Source organism: Corythoichthys intestinalis, chromosome 14 (assembly GCF_030265065.1).
Source record: "Corythoichthys intestinalis isolate RoL2023-P3 chromosome 14, ASM3026506v1, whole genome shotgun sequence".
Classification (NCBI taxonomy): domain Eukaryota; kingdom Metazoa; phylum Chordata; class Actinopteri; order Syngnathiformes; family Syngnathidae; genus Corythoichthys; species Corythoichthys intestinalis.
Window position 1 is genome coordinate 36884968 of NC_080408.1, and position 25494 is coordinate 36910461.

Below are 25494 nucleotides of genomic sequence, written 5' to 3' on the forward strand. Positions count from 1 at the left end.
TGTTTGTCATTTTTAGATTGGAATCATTAATTGATGTCTAATATTTAGCTTTAAAAAAAAAAAAAAAAAAACACTTAAAAAAATTATTCACTCGCATATTTTAAACTTTTAAACAAATTACGTCACAATGAAAAAAATGGTAAGTTACAAATAGTTATATGTAAGTAGGTTATATATGTATTATATGTATGTATTATATGTGTATTATGTATTATATGTTATATATGTATATATGTATATGTAAGTTATAAATAAGTGACGGATATCGACCTCATAATTATTGCTTAATTGTATTTTTTTTTTTGTTACCGTCGCATTTCCCCCAATATTTTAGATGATAAATAATCGATCCAGACAAAGAAAATTTGAAATAAAAATAACATTTAAAATCGGAATTATTTGAAAAATGAAAATCTCGACCACTCCTCGATGTCTGAGATTTTTGCATCCCGACCCTTGTTAAATGACCATGTTTCATCCATAAAATCCCCCCAAAATCTGGCTGTGACCATTCACAGCTGTCTCTTCACACTCGATGATACATGCTACATGGAGTTATTTGATCGAAAAGAGGTAAGTACGCGATAACATCTAATTAAAATCGTGGCATCTTTAATTATGCGCTCTCATTCTCTCACCTCCAGTTAGGGTTTTGCTGCTATTTTTTTTTTTTTTGGAAAGATGCCCTCCTGTTTAAAAATTTTCTTCCGCTAGAAAATTGAGATAGCAAGCTTTCCAATGATGTATCACAATGCATATAGGACAATTTTGAGTTTGGCCAAATTGGGGTTCTCATAGCGGAACTTCAAGTCACATAAGTGTTTTCCGCCATATATACTATTGTATATATTTTCTTAATTTCCCAAAATTGTCACTTGAGTTAATGTACCAGCTCTCTCAATTACTCACACTCACACATTTAGCGCCCCCTATGGTTGGCTTTATGCATGAGCTCAACTAAACCACAAGACCCACTTGATGCACAAAAAAATCCTGAACGTTGTCCAATTTATGTGAGAAATATCTACATTTTCAGTGATTTCCGATTGATTTTGACGACTTTTTAAATGTCCATTCTTATTTGTCATGGTGACCTAAATATCAGATGCAGACTGAGAAAGGGATGGATGTAAAAATAACACCTGGTTTGTAAATATTTAGTCATTTGAAGTAATAATCTCAAGTACATCGCTGTGATTAAAAACGCAAGAGTAAAGTGGAGGCAATTCATCGGTGGAGTTCCACGGGGGGAGTGACTACAGTCACTATATATTGGGATGTTTAGTGCGGTGGATTTACGTGAATGAGAGCACAGAAGCAGTCACCAGGACAGGATTATTCCCCCGGCCATACACGCCACCATGGATCCGTGCTTCCGCACACTTTACCTGACTTTCGTGCTGGCGTCTTTTGGCCGCGGGTCAGGTGCGCTCGGCCCGGTGATCAGGTGCGAGCCGTGCGACGATGGCGCGCGCCTGTCCTGCAAGCCCCTGCCCAAAGATTGCGCCGAAAGGGTCCGAGAGCCTGGATGTGGCTGCTGCCTGACGTGCGCGCTCAGCTTCGGGCAGCCGTGCGGCGTGTACACCGGAAGGTGCGGTGCTGGGCTATCTTGCCAGCACCAGCCCGGAGAGACCAAACCTCTGCAGGCGCTTCTGGAAGGACGAGGGGTCTGCGCCAACGCCACGACCACTCGGCGTCTCGCGGAGAGACCGACGCCTCCGGTCAATGAACTGCCAGGTATGCGTGCACCTTGATTACTCACGCTCGCAGAGCGTGCGTGCACACTGGCGTGCATTGAGGGCTTTGGAACGGCGAATGAAATGAACACAGGGTTGTCTTTATGGCTCATACTGGAGCTTTATAGACTTCTAATTAAGTGTTTGGGTGAGGGACAAGAGGGTCTTCAATGTGAGCTGCAACCCTGAGAATGATGTCAAACTGTCCGCATGATGGACTGAATATATTTTCAAATCAGTTGATTTGGACATGTTTTATTAGCTGAAAACTCACCTATTTGCTGTTTTCGTGCTCTGACCAAGCAATAACAGCATTAATATTTGCATCAATTTTTGGCATGGTGGTGCTGAGAAGCAATTTTGAATTGTAGATGAGAGATCTGTTAGAACAAAAGAAGAGCTTTGACCCATATTATATGATATCTGTGCCAAGGTGAGTTGGAAAATGTCATTTATTCAAAAGTTGCGCATCTCACCTGTAACCCTAAATGAGGACAAAGATTATAGAAATTGGATAGATGACGGACAGTTTAGTATGAGAATACTGATCTTCAATTCATACACCTTAGTTTGGTCAGTGAAGGAACCATCTAACAAATCATGAAGTCCTTAAATTCAATTTCTGCCACTGACGATGATAGACGCCCAATCTAATTAATGCATGAATCTGTTATGTGTGTTAGAGCATTATTCAATCTGGGGGGGGGGGGGGGATTGATCCTTGTTACAATGTCTTTGAAGGATGGCAATCCTTTGATTTCCTTTATGTCCTTGACAGAAACCTCTTTGTGGAAAAGGTAGTAGGGTGTCTAGAACTAAAGCCAATCAACTACGATGGTGGATTTACCAGTATGTGCCTTTGTGGTCAATAATCGACTGCTATCATGGTCTGGCTTGTCATGCTATCCTCAAATGCACCCTTATTACTACACTCGTCACTTACAATTTAGGATCATATCAAACATAATGCATATCAGACATTTTTATGAGCTGAACATGTGCTGCCTAAACAAACTAAATGGGTTACATGGTATGCAGATTGTTTGCAATGGACTCATCACAGTTTACGTTTCGCTGTGGTGGTACCCTATCAAATTCAACCTTCACTGCCTTGACACTTGAATTTTTTGATCCTGGAAAAGGTACCAAAGTGTCTAAATATGATCGCAATGGGGTTGCATTACATCATTGTACATAATTGTTGCATTTATAGCCTAGGAGTTTATAAACTGCCAAGGTACCCTCCAAATGCACTATTTTTATACTCTTGACATTAACTTTAGCTTGTGATTATACCTTTGCCTTACACAATTGTATTGTGGTACTTTGTAAATACAGTGGTACCCTCAAATGCCCTTATGCCTTTGGCACTGACAGCTCGCGATCATATATGCACTTTTTGGTCATGGAAGAGGTACTGTGGTGTCTAAAAATAAGCCTAAAGGAGTACATTTGTGTGTAGTGGTGCTTTGGATCACAGTATAGCTTGGCTTGTATTTCCGTATTTGTCTCTCGGTAGTTAAAAGTGTGTGCTTGGGTCTTCAACCGCAGCAAACAACCACGTGACACGCTCTTTCAAAACACTGGCAGAGACCATGGAGACTCAGGACGAGGAGCGCAATTCCACCGGCGGTGTCCTCCCGAAGAGGCACGGTGCCCACAGCAGACCCATGGGACACATGAAACCTCCGCTCAACCCCTTCCTGCCCTCTGACAAGGCTGAAATCTTACGGCGGGATCAGCAGAAGCGAAATAAGGGGTTTAAACTTGAGGAAGTACCTGGACCACTCCTGACAGACCAACAGAACTTCTCCCTGGAGATCAAACCGGAGCCCGAGTATGTAAGTACCACAACCAACATTTTCCTTCCTCCGTAGCAAGCAGTTGGAATGTTTTTCTCCACTCTCCCTTACTCTCTCTCGCCCTATGTTTTGGTGTTTTTCTCTTCTGTGGGTGATGAAATGTTTTGAGGGAAGCATGCTGAAGGTTGGCAGGCGCCGCGACCAACAGAATGGCATAGCAGTGAGCAGGGACCGTGGCCCTGCGGCTGACCTGGGTTAGGCGGTTGTTTGGCCACAAGGCGTCCGCGTGCCGGCTGCGCTGAGAGCCAACAGATGATGGATTGGCTGGTGTGAGTGCCTGTTGGGAAGCTCCGCTACTATTTCCATCTCCTCTTTTGGCCAGAGACGTGAAGGCGTACAAGAACTGGGCTTTGGCTGCATGGTCGCTTTAATTAGCGACCAGAGTACTTGGAGCTTAGGACAAGCCTTTTTGGCCGTGCCTTTAAGCGTCCCCCATACCACATCCATCCATCAATTTCCTATACTGCTTATGCTGTGTCAGGGATTCCCTGCGGACTTAGGTTGAATGGCAGGGTACACCTTCGTCTTATTGCAATTCATCATCACAGTAAATCCCATTACGCAGTTAGTCGCACCAAAACAAGACTTTTCAAGGCCTTGTTCATATTTGTCATATTGAATTGAATTAAAAATAAAAAGAAACTAGCATGCTGCTTTTGGTTGGGTAGGTTTTAATGCTGTGATCCAATATCTGGTATAGACCAAACAGCTGTACCAGAACCATACGCGGAGTTTGGGGGGGGGGGGGGGGTGTAGGCACCCCCTGATGGCCGAAAAGTGTCATTGCATGTAATTGACTTTCCCAAATATGATTTTAAAAATAAGAGTTTTCCGGTAAAATATTATCTATAAAAGTTGTAAAGCAATAAAACAAACTACAAAAATGAATGAATGGAGCAAAAAAAGATATTTTTATAATGGGTCAAAATTATTTTTCAAACTGATCAATTGACTACCACTTTAGACAGTCATTTGTTTTGCTTATCCAAAACCACCCGAGGACCAAAGAGGCAAGATGGATATACGTAATTTTTTCAGGCCTAAGCTTTCAAATGCGACAACAACTACTGAGCAAGAACCAAGGATTGAAAATGTGGAACATGAAACGCCAGAGAGCACTGCCAAAATGGTGATTGGAGTTTCACTTTGCCCCACTAAAGAAGCTAATAATTGTACAACAGAACACCGATGTCTTGCCAATGTCGTTACCCCCGTCAAAAATTGTATCCCCTGGCCGTAGGAGCGCGCACACACAATTAGTTATGTGTTATGTCGACTTAAACAATTAATTGAAGCCAGAAAATAACCACAGTTACATATTTTGGACATCAATGTTTATTAAACTGGAGGAACTCAATACAGGACTTGAATTACAGAAATAACAGTTACACGTCATCCTACGAGTAAAGCAGTAAAACATTGCCTTTTTTACGTTCAGTACGTCTGTTACATAATACGACAGAAAAAAAAAGTTCTTTTTGGATGGATGGGCTATGTTTTAAAACCTCAGAGATAATTACATCACTAAGACACAGAAATCCAGTAAATCAGCGCAGCGGCTCCGCTCAGGGGATACAATTTTTGACAGGGGTAACTACATTGGCACAACACCGGCGGGCATACCATATTCAATGAAAGATTGGGCGAAAAGTATAGCTGTCCTGAGCTTGCTGATTTAGAATTCCCCTCAAGAATGATGGGACACAAAAAACGCTCATTTTCCAATTTATTATTATAAATATTATTGTAAGTTAATTTTATTGCTGACATTGGGTTTTGGGGTTATCAACATGTTGTGCCCCCCTCCCTCAAAAGTCAAACTCTGCCTATGACTGGGACACTTGAAGACATGCCAGTAAGGAATTATTATTGGACAGCAATTCACAACTAAGGACTTTTCTTCTGAAATTGCAAAAAAAAAAAAAGATAAACACCAGTGTGAACAAACGATTTCTAATATCCTCCAGGTCAGACTACGATGACGGAACATGTTTAATCCAGACAAAATCAAAGTCCTCATAGTGAAGCTAACCACTGTTGTTAATAACGGTGTTATTTTTTTCACTCGTCAATAATCTAATTAATTACTTTTGCCATCATTTCAACGTCGTTCTCGTTACTGAGGATGTGAAGGGGCGCATTACTACAATTTGGTTGAATGAACCACGATTTGTCTGATTTTGTCACACATCAGCTACCTCCCTGGAGACTCATAGAGCAGAGCGGAAGAGGGGAGGAGGGAAGGGGGTGGTGACACCCTTGCAAATGTGATAATCGGGGGTCCCCAAACTTTTTCTTGTGAGGGCCGCATTACTTTTCCCTTCTTTGATGAGGGGCCGGGGTCAGTTTGTAACAGAAAAAGTGTGACGATTGCAGGAGTGCCTAAATGTAAAAATGTATTGTTTTTCATAAAGCCACAATCAAATAATTCTTCTTCTGAAATTCTTCACGGAACAAAAGTAAATAAAATAAACATAATAATTTGTTATAATAATAATAAATAATAATAACATTATTAATTAAGTAGATAATAACCAAATAACCCTCTCTGAGTTCTTCACAGAAAAAGGCCAGGAAATGAATAACAATATTGAGAAAAAAAAAAAAAAATTCAAAATGCTGTTTGGTATTGTTCAGGGGGCCGGACCAAATGTGGAGGCGGGCGGTATCTGGCCCGCGGGCTGTAGTTTGGGGACCCCTGGCGATGATGATTGGCTAAGTGGGCGGATACTGCCCTGCTTTAATGCACGCTCTGGCAAACACAACAAGACAGCGATAATGGCGACGGGCAAGGGAATTTCAAAGGTTGCGTGCTCAAACTTGATTTAAGTCGATCCACAGACAGAAAGACTTGTAGTTCTTAAACGATAAACGTTATTATGAGTAAAAATAATTTATTATTGAAACCCCTCTTGATGTTTTCGCTTTTATACAATTTGTAAAAGTAGTAGGTCTCAATTTTTGTTGTTGACGTCGCAGGGTGGTGAGGTCACATGGTTACACTGGCGGGCTTTTGGAGTATGACTGTAGCGACATAAACATGTCATCTGTTCAACCCTTTCAATTTGAACCTGAGAGGAACATAGTTTAACTAGTAGGTCTCCATTGTTGTTGACGTCGCAGGGCGGTGACGTCACATGGTTACACCGGCGGGCTTTCGGAGTATGACTGTAGCGACATAAACATGTCATCTGTTCAACCCTTTCAATTTGAACCCGAGAGGAATATTAATAAGCATGACTGCACTGTCGATATTCCACAAACAAGCAGCAAAAGCAAAATGAACAGGAAAGACGTGATGAGACGAGACGAGAGTGGGACAAAACCCGTGTTCTACCAAAATGTGCTACACCGGCGAAACTACCTTTCAGCTTGTTTTGTTTGGATGCATACAGACAGAACAACTAAAGATGCCTTAAGAAAATACTTAAACGTAGTAATATCAAATAAGGGTGGTTTAAATACGCTACGTGACTGACGTGGTCAACAGATCAATAATCTGCTTTAAAGCTACCACAAGAAAACACTATGCTTAAAAGTATGAGAGGGAAACACATGCAAAAAGCATTTTGAGGCAATGAAAAGGTAATAAAAGAATCAATAAAACCACAAATGGTAAGTACTCGCCACTTGTAACCGATGAGCGCATATGTTAGAAGTCTCGCCACATAGAAGGAATTGCAGTTAACCTGGTAGTATTCATCGAGTGACAGTGACAATCTACCTAAACACCCTGAGCGTCCATAAAACATGGCGCCCTCCGTAGGTCAAAACATGTACTAAATATAAAATGGCAATATTTTATGCGTTTCTAATAACATATTATAGTAAAAGAGCACAATTGTGGTTTGTTCGAGCCTGTCTGAGGCTCCCTTTGATATTGTTATTGTGACTTTACGGAATATCTAATGATAGTGTTCTGTTTGTTGCACAGTAGTCCTTACATACAGTTTGAGATTTGCACTGGGTAATGGTTAGTTTACATTTGTCTTTTCTTAACAGTAATATATTTGATACAAATAAATACCAAATGTTTTAAAATACAGTATATAACGTTTTCTTCAATCAGTTAATATAAACATCTGTGATGTGAAAATTTTATAGAATATAATAATGTATTTAGCATGAAAAGTAATGTCAGTTACTTTGCTGAGCAACTAATTACTCTTACAATTAGGTTAATGAGTTACTAACTCAATTAATTTTGGGGGGAAGTAATCTCTAACTGTAACTAATTTTTTAAAGTGAGATTAACAACACTGGAGCTAACATATACGGCTAAGACTATATTGTATCGTAAGTCATTTGGCTGCATCGATTTAACAATCGAGCAGACTAGACGCAACTCAGAACTACGCTACAGTTCCTTCCAATAAATTTTGACTTTGATATCAACTCCCAGAGACTGGTAAATCAGGAAGAACTTGGTTGTATTTACATTCTGAAAAACTTAATGGTTTTGTTTCTCACACCAAACCATAACATTGAAGGTAAATCTCCATTGTGTAATTTTAGACGAGTCACATGCAGTGGGGCAAATAAGTATTTAGTCAACCACTAATTTTGCAAGTTCTCCCACTTGAAAATATTAGAGAGGCCTGTGATTGTCAACATGGGTAAACCTAAACCATGAGAGTCAGAATGTGGGGGAAAAAAAACAAAAAATCACATTGTTTGATTTTTAAAGAATTTATTTGCAAATCATGGAGGAAAATAAGTATTTGGTCAATACCAAAAGTTCATCTCAATACTTTGTTATGTACCCTTTGTTGGCAATAACAGAGGCCAGACGTTTTCTGTAACTCTTCACAAGCTTTTCACACACTGTTGCTGGTATTTTGGCCCATTCCTCCATGCAGATCTCCTCTAGAGCAGTGATGTTTTGGGGCTGTCGTTGGGCAACACGGACCTTCAACTCCTTCCACAGATTTTCTATGGGGTTGAGATCTGGAGACTGACTAGGCCACTCCAGGACCATGAAATGCTTCTTACGAAGCCACTCCTTTGTTGCCCTGGCTGTGTGTTTGGGATCATTGTCATGCTGAAAGACCCAGTCACTTCTCATCTAGGCATGTGCCGGTATGAGATTTTGACGGTACGATAACCGTGAGCAAAAATATCGCGGTATCACGGTATCACGGTATTGCATTTATAGCTCCAAAATGTGTTATTTTGAGATGTATGGGTTAAAAAAAAAAAAAAAAAAAAACTTTTTTCCATTGAACAGGATTTTTTTTTTCCAGAACATAGTTGCAAATTGGAATATGAATCTATTGTTAAAATAAATAATCAATAAAAAAAAATATATATATATATTTCAAATAAAATTAAAATATAACGTAGACTATACCCACAGCTCAAGTTGCTCAAGTTTAGAGCAAGAACAAAATAATTTCTATTAAAAAAAAAGTGAAAACTCTTCTGACTAAAATTTTTAAAAAATTTATACTGCATAATTTTTTTTGAGGATTTAAAAGCTCAAGTGAAGTTTCGCCATTTTCAGCCACTGTGTCAACTCTAGTCTACATGATGTCATGCCTTTGTGTTAGAAAGAACAAAGAATTCAAAAGTTAATAAGTTAGTTAAAAATGTATAAGTTAGTTAAAATGTAAATATTGTTGTGGAAAGGTTTCATCTAAAAAAAAAAAAAAAAAATTCATTGGGAGGGAGACCCCTCCTTGATCCAGCGAATGTGGATTTGTGCTTAGGGCAAGATCATTTTTCCTCAATTAACGATCTTTGATGATATGCCTTCCCCCCCCCCCTTCATTCAAGCGAATCAAGCTTGTTTTCTCACTCTGCGGCTGTAACACTCAACGAAGTTGCTCTCCCAGCTAAGTCTAGGCTAAAATTCGTCTTTTTAAAGCTTTTCGTTAGTTTGTATATCGAATTTCAAAGGAAAATATGTGTTTTGTTTTTGGCGAACTTTGTCATAGTGCTAATCTGTTTAGCTACTCACACATGGAAAAATACGATTGTACAACGTTTTAAATGTATTCATTTTGTATATTCCACTTACCACGATTTGAAAGCTCAATAAATTGAAGAAAAGAACGCCTTATGTTTGGAGTATTTGTTTAGCGTTTGCTGGCTGTCACTTTCACACACAGCAACAAACGGGGTGGGGGGAGGAGCGCTGCCGCGCCACGCCACTTCTGGCTGCATTTTTGACACATGAAAAATGGCGAATACCGTACTACGGTCTGACGGAAAATTTTAGTGGTTTTGAAACCGCGACTTTTTCACACCACGGTAAACCGTGAAACCGTTAACCGGCACATGTCTAGTCTCATCTTCAATGCCCTTGCTGATGGAAGGAGATTTTCACTCAAATCTCTCGATACATGGCCCCATTCATTCTTTCCTTTACACAGATCAGTCGTCCTGGTCCCTTTGCAGAAAACAGCCCCAAAGCATGAGGTTTCCACCCCCATGCTTCACAGTGGGTATGGTGTTCTTCGGATGCAATTCAGTATTCTTTTTCTTCCATGCACAAGAACTTGTGTTTCTACCAAAAAGTTCTATTTTGGTTTGATCCGACCAGAACACATTCTCCCAGTCCTCTTCTGGATCATCCAAATGCTCTCTAGAGAACCGCAGACTGGCCTGGACATGTACTTTCTTCAGCAGGGGGACATTACCGATAGTAGACTTTGTTACGGTGGTCCCAGCTCTCTGTAGGTCATTCACTAGGTCCCCCCGTGTGGCTCTGGGATTTTTGCTCACCGTTCTTGTTATCATTTTGACGCCACGGGGTGAGATCTTGCATGGAGCCCCAGATCAAGGGAGATTATCAGTGGTCTTGTATGTCTTTCATTTTCTAATAATTGCTCCCACAGTTGATTTCTTTACACAAAGCGTTTTACCTATTGCAGATTCAGTCTTCCCAGCCTGGTGCAGGTCTAAAATTTTGTCTCTGGTGTCCTTCGACAGCTCTTTGGTCTTGGCCATAGTGGAGTTTGGAGTGTGACCGACTGAATGTGGACAGGTGTCTTTTATACCGATAATGAGTAAAACAGGTACCATTAATACAGGTAACGAGTGGAGCCTTGTTAGACCTCGTTAGCAGAAGTTAGACCTCTTTGACAGCCAGAAATCTTCCTTGTTTGTAGGGGACCAAATACTTATTTTCCACTCTAATTTCGAAATAAATTATTTAAAAACCAAACAATGTGATTTTCAGTTTTTTTTCCCACATTCTGTCTCTCATGGTTGAGGTTTACCCATGTTGACAATTACAGCCTCTGTAATCTTTTCAAGTAGGAGAACTTGCACAATTGGTGGTTGACTAAATGCTTATTTGCCCCACTGTAGCAGTGTCAATTCTGATAGTGGAGGTTTTTCCATTCCGCATATACTGTTAAGGGAAGCTGACTGACCTTCGGTGTGGGGCAGGGTGCTTTCCCTGAACACCTTTATGATTCTAAATTCTTTTTGGACGAGAATTGAACATGAACAGACAATCATTGAAACCAAACTGTTTCATGTAGAACTATTTCTGACTGATTACATCTTTTCCCCATGTTCAGGGTCCTTGCCGCCGAGAGATCGAGAGCATCCTAAGCAGCCTGAAGATTACAGACATCCTCAATCCACGAGGTTTCCGTATTCCCAACTGCGACAAGAAGGGCTTTTATAAGAAAAAACAGGTAGGAAACAAACACAAGTGTATGGGGTAGCATATAATATATGGATCATTCTCACTTTGAAATGGATTTTTAATATAGCCTTTTGTACATTTTAGCTAATTATCTTTGTTGAGAAGACCCCATTGACATATTGATTACCTTCGCAAATGCACGTATAGCATATTGATAAAGATGTTATCAGCTTCATAGCAACCATGTGAGTCGATAATTTAGATGCATAAATGCTGATACAAGTGCATGAATGATGCAAACCACTTATTAAAGTCATTACTGTCAAGACCTAAAAATGTGGTCTTGAACCAAGACCGATCTGGAGTATACAACACGACTCAAATGTCTTGCTCTTTGCAGGCTGCATTAACAGAGATCCAAAGTGTAGTGACTCAAACTGTGGGCCTCCTGCAGCCCAATTATAGATGTGAATCTGTCCTCCTGTATTCATCGGTAGTTATTAGAGCCTCATCATTGCGCCGCCACACCAGTGAGGTAGACCCCGAGCCACTGGCACTGGAGACTGCAACCGCAGGGCCCAAACCCCAGCGGCGCTGCCTGGCCGGGACGACGCTCGGGAACCTTCCCAGCGAGACAGACGTCAAGGTGGCCGCCGGCACCCGACGTCCTCGCCCCATAATTGCTGGACTTTTGAGAAGCAGTCCCAGAAATAGAGTGGCGGCCGTGCCCCCGCCACCCCTCCCCTCCCGCATCCTCAGCCCATGCCGGGGTTGTAATAAATGAGCGGTTCTGACGCGTTCATATGGAGGCATTTAGGGCGCCGCTGCGTCGCTTTTCTTATTACACGGCACGACCTCCTGCTTAATGGACGTGCTCTCCTTTGACCTGCAATCATCTCATAAACAGCCAGGCTCATTGTCTTTGTTTATGTAGAGTGGATCCAGCGCAGTGTGCACGCAGGCCTCCGGTGCCTCCTTTCATGTGGCCCCCTCTAATTTAGACATGCGGATAATCCGGAGCCAAAAGCGTCCCTTAATAGCAATAAATGTCTTCTTGGCTATTCTTAGCTCCAGCGTGTTGTGATGCAGATGCACAAGTTGCATCCCGATCGGTAACAAACGTGTTTTACTAAAGCGGAGGTTGACCTTTAGTAAAATTGGCAATAAAATAACAGCCCTCGGGTTGCTCCACGCAGACTCTGTAAGTCATTTGTAGTACCCATAATTTGGAGCTGTGGGGTATAATCAGCAACAGATGATTCGTGCTGCCACCGGCTCCTGAAAATAGATCTGGGTTCTCAGTTGTTCACGAAGGTCCCTAAGCAAATATTTGAGCAGGTTTCTGTTTACCTTTAAGGCCTCTATATGTGTGCGTAACAGGAGGTGGACCATAAAAGTAGCTGAAAATACCACAGGACGCTGCGCGGCCAAGGCTGCGTCCACTCAGCACAATCTGCCCATTAATGCCTCTTAACTATTGCCGTTCTCCTCCATTGACTAAAGTGGCCGGTTAGCCATAATGCTGTGCATTCAACTGGAGTTTTTTTTTTTTTCTTCAAACCTTCAGCTTCACCTTATCCCTCCTCTTCATTTGCAGTGCCGTCCATCCAAGGGCAGAAAGCGAGGCTTCTGTTGGTGTGTGGACAAATACGGGCAGCCCTTGCCAGGTTTCGATGGGAAGGAACGAGGAGTCGCCCGGCACTTCCACTCGCACAGCCAATAGCGGCCCAGAAGGGACTTCCCTGAGGGAGGGGGAGGGATAAACAAGCAGAGACACACAAGGATATTGGGAGCCAGCCGACGTGTGGATGTTTGCTCTTTCTATCTGCCGGACTTTTTGGGACTCAAGGAACAAGATGGATTCTTCATGAACATTTCTGACGATGAAGAAGACTTGGGCAATTGACAGGACACATAGCTGTGCTGTCATAACAGTAACAATTATTATGATTAGGCAAAGAAGCCTTTCAATTAAGCATTGCCCATCTGTCAAGTATACCTTATTCTGATTGGAGCTCATTGGCAAAAATGAAAAAGTATGAGCTTTGGAATTTGCCCAAAATGACTTCTAAGCAACCGACTTGCTATTCAATTCAGTGTATCGGCGCTTGAGTGATTGTGTGTTCAGGACCGCTAAAATTGCAACATTTTCACCAGGATTTCAAGCATTGCGTAAGCAACATGAAAACCACAAAACTGTCTACACGTGAAGAAATCAACTTACCAAGGGGTAATTACTGAGTTTTTAGGGCAGCGTACAAGCACTTGCAAAAATTTACGGGTTTTCGGACTAAATTTCAATGTAACCCATTAGCTGTCGTTGAAGGCAATAGAGGCTACCCACGTACCACGTGCTCGCTGTATGGTTCCGCCCACTTGTCCGTCAAAACATAGTGTTAACCTGTTACGGCTACGTACATTTCTCCTATTTACGCCGTGTTTTTCTGCTCCTTAACATTAATAATCAAAATGGTGAAGGCGTGAGTGGCTGTTGGTTGCACTAACAGAGAAGATGGAAGGAGAGACTTGAAGTTTTACCGTATTCCGAGGGATCCAAAGAGGAGAGCGAAATGGACGGCTGCAATTCGACGTGAAAACTGGACACCAAAAAATCACCACAGACTATGTAGTAGTCATTTTATATCCGGTAAGAGGCATTTAATATATATTTAGAGGGTTTTGGCCTGACAACCACAATTAAGATCATTGCTAGGCTAATCGCCGACAACATACGACGTAGTACGACATAGTTTCAAATTCAAGATGTTTGTGACTTCCCTTTCTTCCACCATCGTTATTTTTTGAATAATATTTAGCTGGTACCAAGTGAAAGAAACTGGCCTCGTCTACGGGGCTGACAAATAACCACAATTAAGATCATTGCTAGGCTAATCGCCGACAACATACGACGTAGTACGACATAGTTTCAAATTCAAGATGTTTGTGACTTCCCTTTCTTCCACCATCGTTATTTTTTGAATAATATTTAGCTGGTACCAAGTGAAAGAAACTGGCCTCGTCTACGGGGCTGACAAATAACCACAATTAAGATCATTGCGAGGCTAATCGCCGACAACATACGACGTAGTACGACATAGTTTCAAATTCAAGATGTTTGTGACTTCCCTTTCTTCCACCATCGTTATTTTTTGAATAATATTTAGCTGGTACCAAGTGAAAGAAACTGGCCTCGTCTACGGGGCTGACAAATAACCACAATTAAGATCATTGCTAGGCTAATCGCCGACAACATACACGTATGTATGTAGTGAGTGCTATCGCTAAACCATATAAACATTAAAAGCCCTAGCTCCATTGACAAATGACATGAAATACATTAGACTTGACAGTGGATGTTAGCAAGAACAAAAGATTTTGAATTGAAAATTTCGTAACTCACCTTCCGAGCACAAGATTCCTGCCAAATTTTCGTGTACGAGGACCAGTTTCACCCAACCAGCAACGTAGCATTTACAAGCCTCCAAGCTCTTAAAGTTTTTCAAACTTTCGAGAGAATAGGCTGATTTTGTGTGGACAAGATAGTTGTAAATATCAGGGTCAGGCAGAGACGGTGAAGGCAGCCGGTCAAAAATCATCGATCTAGGCATCAAATATGGATCTGGCGACTGTATAGAACGAAGCTTTTCCACATAACGCCTTTTATGCAACAGATCCAGTGAGTTTGCGGCATCAGAAAGCACCGGGTCTTCCATGAAATGCATTTTAAATTCCGCCATCAATTGAAAACAATGCTAATACAGAGTCAAAGTGACGGACAAGTGGGCGGAACCATACAGCGAGCACGTGGTACGTGGGTAGGCTCTATAGGCGTCCTAACCATTAGAACTGGAATGTCTGGCAGTGATCGTTTTCTGCCAGCCCTCCCAACTCAAATGGATTACATATCTACTAGCACCAATGGTAGTGAAATATGATCATTCAAAACAAGCCCGCCAGTTCAAACGGATTGGACGTCTTTTGCCATTAGTCAAAAAACAAATTCCACACTGCTTAGGACTTTGGCCCTAATAACAATCACAAATTACACACCTTGGTCTTTCCTCTGTGGAGATACAAATCTTAGCCCCACTCAGGTCTATCAATAGAATGGACCATAATGCCAGTCATTGGCACTAAACAAAGTTAAAGCCATTAGAAAAGATTGGGAGAATTGGACGTCCATGTCCGTCAATGGCAGCACCCTCCATAATTGTTAATGGAATCGGGGAAGTTTGGGGGACACTTCCTATTGATATCTAGTCATTTTCTGTTGATTTGGGAAAAAAAAAAATTTCCCATTGAAAATGAATGGGAAAAATTTTGGACGTCCATGGACGTCAATGGTATCAACTTACATAAGCGTCAATGGAATCCAAGTACATTGGCATCAATAAAATGAACAAACATGAAGAAATGCCATTGGAATATGAATGGGAAGTTTGGACGTCCATGAACGTCATTGGCATCACCCTCCATAAGCGGCAATGCAATCGGGGACATTTGGGGGACACGTCCTAATGATATCTAGTCATTTTCTGTTGATTTGGGAAAAAAAAAAAAAATCCCATTGAAAATGAATGGGAAAAATTTTGGACGTCCATGGACGTCAATGGTATCAACTTACATAAGCGTCAATGGAATCCAAGTACATTGGCATCAATAGAATGAACAAACATGAAGAAATGCCTTTGGAAATGAATGGGAAGTTTGGACGTCCATGGACGTCAATGGCATCACCCCCCATAAGCGGCAATGCAATCGGGGACATTTGGGGGACACGTCCTAATGATATCTAGTCATTTTCTGTTGATTTGGGGAAAAAAAAAAATTTCCCATTGAAAATGAATGGGAAAAATTTTGGACGTCCATGGACGTCAATGGTATCAACTTACATAAGCGTCAATGGAATCCAAGTACATTGGCATCAATAGAATGAACAAACATGAAGAAATGCCATTGGAAATGAATGGGAAGTTTGGACGTCCGTGGACGTCAATGGCATCACCCTCCATAAGCAGCAATGCAATCGGGCACATTTGGGGGAAACGTCCTATTGATATCTAGTCATTTTCTGTTGATTTGGGGAAAAAAAAAAAAATTCCCATTGAAAATGAATGGGAAAAATTTTGGACGTCCATGGACGTCAATGGTATCAACTTACATAAGCGTCAATGGAATCCAAGTACATTGGCATCAAAAGAATGAACAAACATGAAGAAATGCCATTGGAAATGAATGGGAAGTTTGGACGTCCCTGGACGTCAATGGCATCACCCTCCATAAGCAGCAATGCAATCGGGGACATTTGGGGGACAGGTCCTATTGATATCTAGTTATTTTCTGTTGATTTGGGGAAAAAAAAAAATTTCCCATTGAAAATGAATGGGTAAAATTTTGGACGTCCATGGACGTCAATGGCAGCACCCCCCATAAGCGTCAATGGAGTTGGGGACGTTTGGGGTATGCGTCCTATTGATATCTGGTCATTTTCTGTTGATTTGGAGAAATGTAGTTTTTTCCCCATTGAAAATGAATGGGAAAAATTTTGGACGTCCATGTAAGTCAATGGCGGCACCCTTCATAAGCGTCAATGGAATTGGGGAAGTTTGGGGGACACGTCCTATTGATATCTGGTCATTTTCTGTTGATTTGGGGTAATTTTGTTTTTTCCCCATTGAAAATGAATGGGAAAAATTTTGGACGTCCATGGCAGTCAATGGCATCGACATCCATATAATCAATTGAATCCAAGTACATTGGCATCAGTAGATTCGACATGCATGGCCGTCAATGGCATCAATGCAATGTAAATTCCATTGGAAATCCCATTGGAAGTGAATGGGACTTTTCCCATTCGAAATGAATGGGATAATTTTTGGCAAATTTCCGAGGAAGCGTAATTTTTTTCCAAATTCTGTATACAACTTTTATGCCCCTCACCGTCCCGGAATTTTTGATGCCCAAATTATGTGATTTGGTCAAAAATTGTAGGACTAGATACATTTTGAAACTTTTTTTTTTTTCACGGAAAATTGCCGTTTACGGACGAACGGAAAAATTTTCGGGGCCATTTGTAAAGTTTCCTGTGTCACGCGAAAATTCCGGTCGTGCCGATACTTGAACGGTGCCGATCGGTCTAACGGTTCGGGCTGTGAAGCGCGCGTTTTTTTTCCATTCAAAATGAATAGGAAAGTTTTTGGCAAATTTCCGGGGAACCGTAAATTTTTGCCAAATTCTGTATACAACTTTTATGCCCCTCACCGTCCCGGAATTTTTGATGCCCAAATTATGTGATTTGGTCAAAAATTGTAGGACTAGATACATTTTGAAACTTTTTTTATTTTTCGGAAAATTGCCGTTTACGGGCGAACGGAAAATTTTTCGTGGCGGTTTGAAAAATTCCCATCGTCACGCGAAAATTCCGGTCGTGCCGATACTTGAACTGTGCCGATCGGTGCTACGGTTTGGGCTGTGCGTTGGCTCAAAAAAACGCGGAGAATAAGATGAATAAATAATAAGTACAATAAAGTTGCACAATAACAATACCTTGTTCTTTCTTTCAGAAAGACCAAGGTAATTATCATTTGCATTTATCCTCGAGATTCAAGTGTGCATTACTCAGGGAATCAGCCAATCCAAGGCATACCACATCAAAGAATAAAGCCTATAACCCATAAGTGCTGGCAGTATTTGTTTTGGTCAGGGGCCCAAACTGAGATCCAGGTAAGTTTCTACTTGGCTACACTTTGATTAACAGCTACATCTTTTGACTCGTGTTTGTATGAAGTTAATTCATTACCATCAGTTTATGTACAGCGTATATTATTGCTATGGCAAAAATGGAAATGTTTGGGAAACCCTGCTTGGGGTAAATATGTTGTTTGCATGTACAGTAGAAGGCAACCCTCAAATGTCTATTTTTACTTAATAAAGGCACTATGAAACAAAACAGGTTTTTTAATGTGTTTGTCATTCTTGAGGCATTAAATATGTATCGTAAATGGCAGTAACCCAAGGGTGTAGGTTTGCATAGGGACGGTAGGGACATAACACTACCAACTTTTCAGGGTGCTCAAATTGTCCCCACCAACCTTATTTGCATTATACAACGAGTTCAGTTATATTTTAGAATTAGATTGTCTTCCAATATGCTGTAAAGATAGAATTGACCATACCATTATCAAGTGAATTATTTTCATTATGTTTAGACTTACATTTACCCCTTTTCATTTGTGTTCTGCAATTCCTTCCTACGCGGCGAGACGTTGACACAATGCTCAGTGCGCTTGCTCAGGCATCAGCACGCATGCACACATTCGTTAAAAGCGGCGAGTACTCACTATTTTTGTTTTTATTTAGTTTTTTATTACCTTTCCCTTGCCTCAAAAATACTTTTTGCCTTGTGTTTCCCTCTCATACTTTTAAGCATTGTGTTTTCTTGAGGTAGCTTTAAAGCAAAGTGTCGATCTATTGACCACATTAGGCACATGGTGTATTTAAACAGTCCTTATTTGGCATACAGTGGTATGAAAAAGTATCTGAATCTTTTGGAATTTCTCACATTTCTGCATAAAATCACTATCAAATGTGATCTGATCTTTGTCAAAATCACACAGATAAAAAAAAAAAAAAAGTCTGCTTTAACTAAAACCACCAAAACATTTATAGGTTTTCATATTTTAATGAGGATAGCATGCAAACAATGACAAAAGGCGGGAAAATAAGTAAGTGAACCCTCTGCCTAAGGAGACAAAGAGCAATTGAAACCAATTTTTACCAAACAATTTAAGTCAGGTGTGTGCCCAATCACTAATGAGTGGTTTAAAGCTGCCTTGCCCACTATAAAACACACATCTGGTAAGAAATGTCTTGATGAGAAGCATTGTCTGATGTGCATCATGGCTCGGTCAAAAGAGCTGTCTACGATCAAGGATTGTTGAATTGTATAAAGCTGGGAAAGGATACAAAACCATCTCAAAAAGTCTAGATCAGTGTTCTTCAAACTATTCCACAAAGGGCAACAGTGGGTCCAGGATTTCGCTCCAGCAAAACAACACCACACCTTTTCACCTATCCGTTGTTTTATAAGTGCAAGCAGTTGATTGCAGTCAGGTGCTGCTTGTTTTAGTAGAAACCACATTGGTTGAAAGGTCTGTGCTTGATTGGTATGAACAAAAACCAGGACCCACAGCGGCCCTCGGGGACCAGTTTGGAGACCCCTGGTCTAGATGTTCATCAATCAACAGTCAGAGAAGTTGTCTACACATGGAGAGAGTTTGGCACTGTTGCTTCTCTCCCAAGGAGTGGCCGTCCACCAAAGATGATGCCAAGAGTTCAGCGCAGAATACTCAAGAGAAGTTAAAAGAGAACCCTAGAGTGTCTGCTAAAGTCATTGGCACAGTCTAGTATCTGCACGCATCAACTACACTTGTATGTAAAATTCCAATAATGGTGTTCATGGGAGGACTCCACGGAGGAAGCCACTGCTGTCTAAAAAAACATTGTTGTTCGTTTAATGTTCCACAGAAATTTTGGCAAAATATTTTGTGGACTGATGAAACCAAAGTTGAATTGCTTGGGGGTGACTGATGAAACCAAAGCTGAATTGCTTGGGGGTAACACACAATGTCATGTGTGGAGGAAAAATGGAACAGCTCCCCAAAGTCAACAACTTATCCCCACCATGAAGCATGGAGGGAGCATCATGATTTGGGGCTGTTTTGCTGCCTCAGGGCCTGGACAACTTGATGATCATTGATGGAAAAATGAATTGATAAGTTTATCAAGATTTTTTTGCAGGAAAAACTGAGGCCGCCTGTCCGACAGTTGAAGCTAAAAAGAGGATGGATGCTGCAACAAGACAATGATCCAAAACACAGAAGTAAATCAACTTCAGAATGGTTTCAAAAGAACAAAATACACGTTCTGGAGTGGCCAAGTCAAAGTCCAGACTTGAACCCTATTGAGATACTGTGGCATGACCTAACGACAGCGATTCATGCCAGACATACCAGGAATCTGACTGAACTACAGCAGTTTTGAAGAGAAGAACGGGCCAAGATTAGTCCTGATCGATGTGCCAGACTGATCTGCTGCTACAGGAAGCGTATGGTTGAAGTTATTGCTGCCAAAGGGGGGTGCACAACATATTAAATGTGATGGTTCACTTACTTATTTTTCCCTCTTCTGTCATTGTTTGCATACCATCCTCAATGAAATATGAAAACCTATAAATGTTTAGGTGGTTTTAGTTAAAGCAGACACTGTTTTTTCATCTGTGTGTTTTTGACAAAGATCAGATCACATTTGATGGTTATTTTATACAGAAATGTGAGAAATTCAAAAATGTTCAGATACTTATTCATTCCACTGTAACTACATTCAAGTATTTTCTTAAGCCATTTTTTAGTACGTTCGGCCTGTATGCATCTAAACAAAACAAGTTGAAAGCGCACGGTAGTACTTCAGGTGTCAAATTCGCCTTATATAAGACGTTTCGCCAATGTAGAACACCGGTCCATTTTTTCCCCTCAAGCCCATCTTTGATTGGCTAATGTGGCTTTATACGTTTGAAACCAAATACCTATTAGTGCATTTATTTAATTAATATGTATTTATTTCCTACATTATTTAGACATATTTTTAATTTGCAGCCTATGCAGAAATCTTATCAGATAATCATAAATTAATCATAATTTAGGTAATTAATCCCAATTTAGATTTTTTTTCCCATAATTGCTCAACCCACTGATACACTTTAGCAAGAACAATAAGGGAGAAGATGATGAAAGACAACCAAATAAAGTGATGTACAGTCATGTGAAAAAATTAGGACACCCCATTAAATATTCAGTTCTTTATTCAGAAATGTACACATATCAATGTCCTATCTTGTTTTTCTTTCCCCCTGGAAAAGAAGGTGATTAATTCCAGGTAAACCACAAAAAGTAACATTGTTTTACTCATTAAACCAAGTATATCAACAAAGATCCATATTCTAAGTGAGGAAAGAGCATACCCTACGACCTAATAGCTGGTGTTACCCCCTTTGGCTGAAATAACTTCAGTGAGACGCTTTTGTCGCCATCTACCAGTCTTTGACATCGGTCTGAAGAAAGTTTGCCCCACTTCTCAACGCAGAATACTTCCAGCTGTGAGATGTTTGATGGGTTTCTTGCATGTACAGCCCGTTTCAAGTCACCCCACAGGATCTTAATGGGATTAAGATCAGGGCTTTGACTCGGCCATTCCATGACTGTCAATTTCTTCCTTTTGAGCCAGTCCTTGGATTTACTGGTATGTTTTGGGTCATTGTCATGTTGCAGGGTCCAGTTTCACTTCAGCTTTAATTTTTTTCACAGATTAATCTCACATATTCCTCAAGCAGCCTCTGATACACAATAGAATTCATGGTGGATTCTATGATGGTGAGCTGGCCAGGTCCTGCTTCAGCAAAGCATCCCCAAACCATGACACTTCCACCTCCATGGTTCACATTCTTTTCCTGGAATGCTGTAGGGTTTATGCCAAACATGTCCTCTGATGTGATGTCCAAATAATTCATCTGTCCAAAGAACATTATTCCAGGAGTCCTGGTCTGTCTACATTCACTCTGGCAAACTTCAGTCTGGCCTTCATGTTCCTTTTGGAGAGCAAAGATTTCCTCCTTGCACACCTCTCATGAAGTTTAAACTTGTGAAGTCTCTTTCTGTTTGTAGAGGCATGAACTTTCACATCAACAGCAGCAAGCCAGCTTAGGTCCACCTGATGACATTTTACGGTTTTTGGAGGCTTCCTTTAGCATCTTGCGGTCTGCTCTCAGGGTGAACTTGCTTGGATGACCAGACCTAGGCATGTTGGCAGCTGTTTTGAATGTCTTCAACTTGTAGACTATTTTCCGGACAGAGGAATTGCTGATTTTATATTCTTTGATATCTTTTGAAATCTCTTACCAGACTCATAAGTGTCTACAATCTTCTTTCTGAAGGCCTCAGATAGCTCCTTTGATCTCACCATGGTATTTTCCCTCACTTCAACAGTCAGTCACTGTTGAAAGTATTCTGCGTTGAGGAGTGGGGCAAACTTTCTTCAGACCGATGTCAAAGACGGGTAAAGGCTACAAAAAGTGTCTCACCAAAGTTATTGCAGCCAAAGGGGGTAACACTAGATATTGGATGGTAGGGTGTCCTTTTTCCTCAGTAAAAAAATGCATTTTGTTGATAAATTTTGCTTAATGAGTAAAACAACGTTAATTTTTCTTGTTTACCAGCAGTTAAATCACTTTCTTTTCCAGAGATAAAGAAAAACAAGATCAGACATTGATACAGTATATGAACATTTCTTAATAAAGAACTGAATATTTAAAGGGGGGGCCTAATTTTTTCACATGACTGTATTACTCTTGTGGTGAAGGACAATGTAGGCTATCATGTAGCTCCATGTATAGGTTAAGTTGAATCCAGGCATTTATTCTGGAAATTTTCAAAATGTTTTTTAGTAGTTTTTAAAAACAAAGGTTTGAATCGAACTGTGTATAACCTGAACCAATACCCCTAAAAGTTTGTATGAGTCAATACATATTTGTTTTGCATTGATCATTTAGCCTATCAATTAATTAGGTTGATATTTGTGAGCAATGTAGCCTTGTACCCCGTTAACCCTATCTGTTTGGTTTTATTAATGTCCCGTCCCGAGCAAAAAGTGTACATGCAGGTTATGCTGTTATATCGTCCCTACCAATGTTGAGACCAAACCTATGCCCTTGAGGTAACCACATTATTTGCTGCCGTTTATCATTTATGTTCTGTTCTAAATAATGGCAAATGCAGTATATGGTCTTGACAGTAAAATGAAAGCAAGCGAGACATTTCATGAAACTGTGTATTAAACATATGCACATACATAAATAACAGAATATGACTGCAGTGCTCAATTACAAAAGAAGAAACAGATACATAATAAATATTAGAATAAATGCATGAATATATGTTGGGAAAAACAACAATAAAAAAAGCAGTGACCCTGTGGACAGACGTGGGGGAAGAAAAAAACAGGAGCGGGTAACTGCAGAGGTAGACGAGCTTGGATGAGCCCTGATATGTTTGTGCTTGACCAGCATACACATACTTGCGGCACTTTAAGTATCCCCCATTGAGGAAATGAAGATGCATGCAGACAATGTCAACATGTTGCATGAATGAGCGGCAGTGTTGATGTGAATGAATTGAAAAAGAAAAAAAAAAAAGGCCCTGAAATGAGGCTTGGCGGTGGTTGCAGAGGGATGGAGTTATTTAGTCAGAAATACAAATGTATACAGTGTTGTCCTATTTACAATTGAAAAGAGGAAAGGTTTTTTTTAAGTGACTTGTCATGAATAAATAAAATAATTTACAATTTGTCCTCATGAGAGAAGGAAGCTGTGCTTTCGTGTGGGTCACTTCCATTTTCAGTGAGTGACTTCCTGGTGGCACTCTGAATCACCAGGGATGTCGCCGGTTCCGGGGATGATCTTGCCATTCCAGGCTGAGACGCACCAGCAGCGAGCAGGCGGTCCCACCAGAGATGACTCACACTTGAGGATATAAACAAACAGGAGGGGTATGAAGGGACCTCGACAGGCGGCAGAGGGTCAACTACACTTTGCAATTTTCACCTGCTTGGCCTTGTAGAAGCCGTGTTTGTCGCAGTTGGGGAGGTAGAAAGTGGTGAACTTCTCACCGAGGTTCTGCTGGGAGCTGGCGATGGTGTCCAAGGCAGCGTGAAGCTCAATGTGGCAGGGACCCTGTGTGAAATAAAACCAAGTTGCAATCATGGCTTGATAAAATAAGATATAACCTGAGGAACAATGAAGCAGACATTCATTATTAAAATGTATTTTTATACTATACTTATTTCAACTGATTAATAGAATTTTGTATTGTAGGCTTACAATTTCTTTAAGATATTTAGAACTATTAATATACAATCACCAATACAAATTTACTATTCATTCATTCATCTTCCCTTCCACTTATCCTCCTCACGGAGGTGCTGGAGTCTATCCCAGCTAACCAAGGGCAGTAGGCGGGGTACACCCTAAATTGGTAGCAAGCCAATCGCAGGGCACAGATTTACAATTGAAGGTGTCAAATTTGAAAACCATTTTTGATAAAAATTAATATGCATTTTTAAAAATGCTTACCGACACCTAAATCCAAACTTATTTCCAAAGGTCACGTTTCTTTTTTTACTAAATTGGATTTTCCTTTAAGGTACTAAAATGAGTTACAGTATGATTAAAAATCAAAAACAAAGTCCAAATTTTAATCACAGAAAATATTTGCAGGATTGTTTTTAAATTTAATTAAATCAAATATAAAGTCCAAACATAAAGTGTATGTTTTCAAAACAACAACAAAGTCCCAATTGTAATCACAGCAAATATTTTTAGGATTGTTTTTAAACTAAATTTAATCAACTATAAAGTGTATTTTAACATCAAGGGACTAAGTCGGGTATATGTATTTTTTTGGACTGACATTGACTTAATTTTTTTTGTATTTCCCCTTACCTGTTGTACCAGTTTGTTGCGGATGGCGTTAACTTTGGCCTTGATGCTCTCCTGGGCGTCAGGGGCATCTTGATCGGGCATACTTAACATGTACTGCAGGGAGCTGTGGTCTGCTTCCTCTTCAGCACCCTCTGAACATCAACACTTTAATAAGCCACTGCATTTTTGTGAGCGAGATACAAAGTAGATTTATTGCTGACCTTGCTCTTCCGTGCAGACCCCCTGCCCGCGGGTGAGGGCGTGCAGAGGCCTGACCTCGCCAGGCCTGGGCACACACCTGAGGCCAAGGGCGCAGTGGGCCGTGTGGACCCCGCAGGCACTTCCCTTTTCTAGGGCGCAGGCCATGCAGCAGCCGCAGCCCGGTTCCCTCAACACCTGGCTGCAGCCGGCCGGGACGGCGGGACACTCACTCAGCTTTTCCTGGGTGCAAGGAGCGCAGCGGATGGGCTCGGGTCCCACCACTGGGGACGACCTCACCAACGTCGCCGCAGTGACCAAAACCATGATTGTCACCAACATTGTCTTTGCTTGTAATCCGCACGTCAATTGTCTTTTCTTGTCAGCGTCTCCCAACAAAGCCGTATTTATGCATCTGTTTGGCCTCCGTTTTGAGTTAATGATTAACACACCGCCTACAGATATAAAATATTTGTGACATAGCAGTGGTAAACAGATTGACCCCGCTTGACGTGCGTGGTTGAAGGTTCACAGGGTCTGTGGTCAATATTGACTTAGGAACTAAGAGTG

The 25494-nt window shown here is 40.8% G+C and overlaps 2 protein-coding genes across 3 annotated transcripts; one reads left to right on the plus strand and one right to left on the minus strand.

The window, feature by feature from the left end:
- Nucleotides 1-1337: 1337 nt before the first annotated feature.
- On the plus strand, nucleotides 1338-13518 carry LOC130929992 (insulin-like growth factor-binding protein 3). Of its 2 annotated transcripts, none has more exons than XM_057857646.1 (4): nucleotides 1338-1737; nucleotides 3288-3577; nucleotides 11128-11247; nucleotides 12796-13518. In XM_057857646.1, the coding sequence occupies exons 1-4, from the start codon at nucleotides 1362-1364 to the stop codon at nucleotides 12919-12921; spliced, it is 912 nt and encodes a 303-aa protein (XP_057713629.1). In that variant the 5' UTR covers nucleotides 1338-1361; the 3' UTR covers nucleotides 12922-13518. The 2 variants fall into 2 exon arrangements, with proteins under 2 accessions (XP_057713629.1, XP_057713631.1); XM_057857648.1 differs by having other exon boundaries at nucleotides 3327-3577.
- Nucleotides 13519-23064: 9546 nt separating this feature from the next.
- On the minus strand, nucleotides 23065-25292 carry LOC130929970 (insulin-like growth factor-binding protein 1). Its single transcript, XM_057857616.1, has 4 exons — nucleotides 24948-25292; nucleotides 24748-24878; nucleotides 23851-23979; nucleotides 23065-23769 (listed from the first exon to the last, which is right to left on the minus strand). The coding sequence occupies exons 1-4, from the start codon at nucleotides 25264-25266 to the stop codon at nucleotides 23644-23646; spliced, it is 705 nt and encodes a 234-aa protein (XP_057713599.1). The 5' UTR covers nucleotides 25267-25292; the 3' UTR covers nucleotides 23065-23643.
- Between the last annotated feature and the right edge of the window lie 202 nt (nucleotides 25293-25494).